The 5,512-nt window shown below is 52.4% G+C and overlaps 1 protein-coding gene across 1 annotated transcript in view; it reads right to left on the bottom strand.

Annotated features, from left to right (window-relative positions):
* PPFIA3 (PTPRF interacting protein alpha 3) overlaps positions 1-5,512 on the bottom strand; it is a 21,965-nt gene that overhangs the window by 3,530 nt on the left and 12,923 nt on the right. The window contains exons 19-23 of the mRNA XM_008064175.2: positions 4,649-4,742; positions 4,167-4,248; positions 3,379-3,579; positions 1,097-1,159; positions 912-938 (exon numbers count right to left, since the gene is read on the bottom strand). Of these exons, the coding sequence (XP_008062366.1) occupies positions 912-938; positions 1,097-1,159; positions 3,379-3,579; positions 4,167-4,248; positions 4,649-4,742 (467 nt within the window). The remainder of the gene's footprint in view (positions 1-911; positions 939-1,096; positions 1,160-3,378; positions 3,580-4,166; positions 4,249-4,648; positions 4,743-5,512) is intronic.

The following is a 5,512-nucleotide window of genomic DNA, read 5'->3' as shown; positions in this document are numbered from 1 at the left end:
GCATCCACTCACCTCAGCCTCCCAAAGTGCTGGGATTACAGGCTGAGCCATCGAGCCCGGCTAGTATCTGCATTTTCACAAGACCCTCAGGTGATCTGAACTGTACATTAAATTTATTTGTTTGTTTGTTTTGTTTGTTTGAGACGGGTCTACATTGCCCAGGCTGGCCTCAAACTCCTAGGCTCAAGCGATCCTCCCACCTCAGCCTCCCAAGCATCTGGGACCAGAGGTGTGTGCCACAGGTTTAATGCTGCCTCATCTCAATCCGTCATATCTACTCCCTCAGGCCAGAACAGGGCATCTTTCAACTAGCTGTCCCGCCAACCAAGGAACCATCGTTCCTGCCCTGTCCTGACTAATACTAACCTAGTCTAATATTGTATCTGGCCCAGGACAATACTCGGGATGGGTCCAGAGTCCTGTACTCCTCTTAGCATCAGCAGACAACCCTACACCTCCCGCTGGTGGAAAACAGACCACAGCCCAGGAGTCTCCCGTGAGTCCAGGGGAGCCTCCCTCCACCCTCCCAACTTCTCGTTCAGCCTGGCCTGTCTCGCCGGCACCATCTTCAGCCTACTACACTGACAGTCCAGGGTACCCCTTCCCCACCCCCTCCAGTCATGGGGGGACCGGCTGCTCGGCGTCTCCCTCTAGTTACAGCAACAGACCAGCCCATGGTGATGCAGCGGCCCGTGCACCAGGCTGACGATGGAAAAGCCTGGGCTTCCACGGCGCCCCCCAGCCCCCGCCAAGCCAGTGTGACAGGCCAGAGCCTGAGCACGCCCTCTCCCACCCCCATGCCCGCCAGGATGATGGGATGTTCTGGTGAGGTTAGGGCCAGGGCTCGGAGCAGGGGGGCATCCATGCAGCGTGCACAGCCTGTTCATGCGCCCACGCCCCGCGCCCCCTACCTGCTCCCAGCTGATCTCCTTGGTCTCCTGACCCGTTAGTGGGAAGAGGGAAGAGAAGGGGTGGGTTAAGGGGCAGGCAGAGGAGGACGGGAGGAACGGACATGTCGACGGCCACAGACTCGGTCCCCGCCGCCACCCCCAGAGGGTTAGTGCCACCCCGAAGACCGCCGGCAGGGGGCACTCACAGGCTTGGTCGTGGCCGTGAGGGACTCCATCTCCTCGTGTGTCATCCACACGTTTCCTGTGGACTGAGGGGCGGGGGTGTCAGTGGAGGGTGGGAGAGGGCTCCGGATGGGGCAGGGGAAGGGGTCGTGCTCCTGAAGGTCCCAGGCCATCCATTTATGTACCTCCTGCTTTCCCGCTCAGGCGGCAGTAACAGGAAAGGAGTGACCCAGTACTAAGCGCTCGCCGTGTACTGGCTTTGCAGTTGAACTTGGCTTTGCAGTTGGGCAAATTCAGGTTGAATTGGGATGCTGCTGCACATTTTGCTGTGAGGCTCTGTGCAAATGATGTCACGTCTCTGACCTCACACAGATGTACACAGTGAGGAGGGAGCAGACACCCACAGGGCAAATGTTTTGGGGGTGGGGAGGTACACATGTATTGGGTTATGACTCCCCACAACCCTATGAATTAGGAATCCGTGTAAGGATTCATTTATGTAGCTCTTGAGAATGTCAGGCCCCAGGCTCCATTGCAGGGTGTAGACTATGGCAAGGAACACAACAGACTTCCCTGTCCCTTGTCCTCATGCTGAGGGGGACACAATCAACATACTGTAAATTAATCAGGGAAATTTGAATATAGACGGAATAGTAGAGGAAATTAACAGCCATGTTAACGCCCTTAGATGTGACAAGGGCGTAATGTCTATGAAGAAGAAAAAGGCCCACAGAACTAATTTTGGGAGCTAATCTGTTATGATGCCCTCAAATTACATTCAAGTATATGTTGAGTTTCCCTAACCTGAAAATTCAAAATGCTCCAAAATTCAAAACTTTTTGAGCACAGTCATGAAGCCACAAGTGGCAAATTTCACACCTGACCTCCCGTGACCAGATGCAGTCAAAATGTAGTCAAAACTTAGTTCCAGCCAGATGTAGTGGCTCATGCCTGTAATCACAGTACTTTGGGAGGCCAAGGCAAGAGGATCGCTTGAGGCCAGGAGTTCGAGACCAGCCTGGGCAACATAGGGAGACCTCGTTTTTACAAATAAAAATTTAAAAATTGGTCAGGCATGGTGGTGCATGCCTATAGTCCAAGCTACTTGGGAGACTGAGGTGGGAGGACTGCCTGAGAGGTGAAGGTTACAGTGAGCTGTGATAGTGACACTGCACTCCAGCCTGGGTGACAAAGTGAGACTCCAACTCAAAAAAAAAAACAAACAAAAAACTTAGTTCATGCACAAAATAATTTAAAATAGTGTATAAAACTGCCTTCAGACTGTGAGTATAAGTTGTATATGAAACAAATGAATTTCATGTTTAGACTTGGGTCCCATCACCAAGATATCTCATTATCTATATGCAAAGATTCCAAAATCCAAAAAAATTTAAAATATGAAACACTTCTGGTCCCAAGCATCTCAGATAAAGGATATTCACCTCAGATACAAACACACACGCGCGCGGCACACACACACACACACACACACACACACAGAACAAGTATGGCAAAATGTTAAGAATTGCTAAATTAAGGCTGGGAGTGGTGGCTCATGCCTATAATCCCAGCTCTTTGGGAGGCAGAGGTAAGAGGACTGCCTGAGCCCATGGGTTAGACCAGCCCAGGCAACTTGGCGAGACCTCATCTCTACAATAAACAGAAAATTTAACAGGGTGTGTGGTGCATGTCTGTAGTTCCAGCTACTTGAAAGGCAGAGGTGGAAGGATCACCTGAGCCCAGCAGGTCGAGGCTGCAGTGGCTGTGAGCATGCCACTGCACTGCAGCCTGGGCAACAGGCTGACTGCAACTCAAAAAAAAAAAAAAAAGAATTGCTGAATTAGACATGAGTACATATAATTTTCTGTATGTTTGAAATTCTTAAACAGTTGGAATGAAAGGATAAAATAATTAGAAGTAAATGCTTTGGGGAAAATTAGAAGGTGTTGCTGTGCTGGGGCGATGGGGATGATAGTTTAGTTGTTGAGTTAGGGACGGCTTCTTGGAGGTGGTGACAAGACCTCAAGGATGAGAAACAGTCAGCCTTGGGGAAAATAGGAGGAAGGATGTCCCAAGCAACCGGAAGAGCAGGTGCCAAGGAGGAGCTGACCGGGTCTCCTGAGAAGGGCCTTGTGGAAGGCAGGGTTGGGAGCAGAGGAGAGGCCAAGGGGAGGAGAGTGACAGTCAATGGTAAGCAGGGTTGTGGGACACGAGCTGGAGTAAGCAGGCTCGGGATTGGCTAGTCTGAGGGCCAGAGGCGGGGCTCTGAGTGAGGCAAGGCTGGGATTGGCCGCGAGGCACTCACCGTGCGGGAGGAGGCGGGGGCCGAGGGCGAGGTGAGCGAGACCATCTCCTGGATGGCGAGGCGCAGCTTGAGTCGGTGCAGCGGGTTGCTGATGCCGATCTCGCGCTGAATCTCCGTGTCCGACAAGTTGGCCATGATGGCCCCACTCTTGACATTGGCCCGGCAGGCGGCCACGTACCACGCAGGCATGCCTACCCACAGCTGGAGTGGAGGGAGTGAGGACGGGAGGAAGGGAGAGGGCATGGGAGGAGAAAGCAGGAGCGATGGGCAGACAGGGAGATGGGGAGAGAGAAGTGACAAGCAGCGCCGACAAGAGGTGGAGGAGACGTGGGAGAGTCCGAGGGAGACAGACAGGGAGGACAGAGAGGCCGTGCCAGGGTGGAGGGGAAAGGAGAGGGACAGTAAGAGGCAGAGATGAGGAGAGACAGGAAGGGAAAAGAGGGAGACACGCAGAGACAAGGGCAGGGAGATCAGTGACGTAGAAATATGGAGAATGACACAGACATAGTGATGGGGAGTGAGGCAGAAAAAGAGAGAGAATTCACAGAGAGAGAGAGAGACATGGGGAGACAGACAGTCAGAGAGAAACACCAGCACGGCCAGAAGGGAAGAAGTAGAAGGAGAAAGAAGCTGTTTAGATTTACAGGAAGTCTGGCCCCTCCCAGGTCCCCAGACCACCCCCACCCCCACCTCTAAGCTAGGAGCAGGATGGTGCTGAGTGGACCCGGGCAGGCCCTAGTGGTGGGGCTGTCAGAGGACTTGGGGATCAACATTCTGGGCCCCAGTACCTCTAGCCAGGAGACCACGGTGGGCCCGTCCCAGGCAGCAAAAGGCAGGCCCTGACGGCAGGCCTCTTCTAGGAGTTCGTGCCTGGGGGAGTCAGGGGCCAGAATAGGAACTGTCAGGGGTGGAAACCCCAACCCTCTGGATGGCCCCCTTCACCACACACACACACACACACACACACACACACACACACACACACACACACACACTTGTGCACACATGCATTCATGCACACACACAGCAAAGTCCTTTTTATGAGTGTAGAAAACATAACAGAAAGTCAAAAGTTACATGTGAATCTCTGTAAATCCTTCCCCTCTCCACCCCTATCAAAGGAGAGGAAAAATAAGGAAAAACTCTAGAAGTTCCCAGGCAAGCAAGTTCAGGATCACGGACACCTCCCCCGCACCCCGCCAGCATTTAATTCTCACTTATGTCCACAACCACCAGCCCTACACACATGTATGCGGACACACACACTCACTTCCTCTTGTTCCTTCGGTCCTTGTCTCCTGGGCCTGTCAGCTTGGCTAGTCCCAGAGGGTCAGTGGCCAGTGTCTCATCTGAGGGTGTTCCAGCTAGAGGAAAGGAGGGATCAAAATTTGGAAAGTCTCAAGGGAAAGGGAGGATTGCTTATGCTGGGGTGGTAAGAAAGACATCAGGAGGTAGAGGCCCTGAGGGAGTAGTGAGTGAGGCTATGTAGAGGGGATGAGGAGGCCAGGGAGACCAATGTCACCTTCTGGGCAGCAAATTAGAGACATCCCAAAAAGAGGGCTGGATTCGCTGAGCTGGGCTTGGTAAGGTAGCAGTGGTGCACTGGCAAACGTCTAACAATTCACTCCCTGGGGAGGGAGAAGGGATTCCTGGATTTGTAGTGCTTTCCCATTTCTGTTGTGTAAATAATCCCACCATGGTCAATTTCAAGTGACCAATGTGATGTCAAGCAGCTCACAAAGCTTTTTTTTTTATTTTTGTGAGTAGGAGTCTCCCTCTGTCGCCCAGGCTGGAGTGCAGTGGCACCCTCACAGGGCTACTACAGCCTCCACCTGTTGGGCTCAGGTGATTCTTCCACCTCAGCTTTCCAAGTAGCTGGAACCACAGGCGTGCACCACCACGCCCAGTTTATTTTTTGATTTATTGTAGAGATGAGGTCTCGCCAAGTTGCCCAGGCTGGTCTCAAATCCATGGGCCCATGCAATCCTCTCACCTTGGTCTCCCAAAGTGCTGGGATTATAGGAATGAGCCACTGTGCCTGGCCTTCACAAAGTTTCTTTCTTTCTTTTTTTTTTTTTTTTTGTTTTTGTTTTTGAGTTGGAGTCTCACTCTGTTGCCCAGACTGGAGTGCAGT

This window comes from Carlito syrichta, unplaced genomic scaffold (assembly GCF_000164805.1).
Source record: "Carlito syrichta isolate Samal-C Ts95f unplaced genomic scaffold, Tarsius_syrichta-2.0.1 Scaffold307218, whole genome shotgun sequence".
Taxonomy (NCBI): domain Eukaryota; kingdom Metazoa; phylum Chordata; class Mammalia; order Primates; family Tarsiidae; genus Carlito; species Carlito syrichta.
Note: the sequence above shows the minus strand (reverse complement) of the source record. Positions and strands in the feature narration are given on the sequence as shown.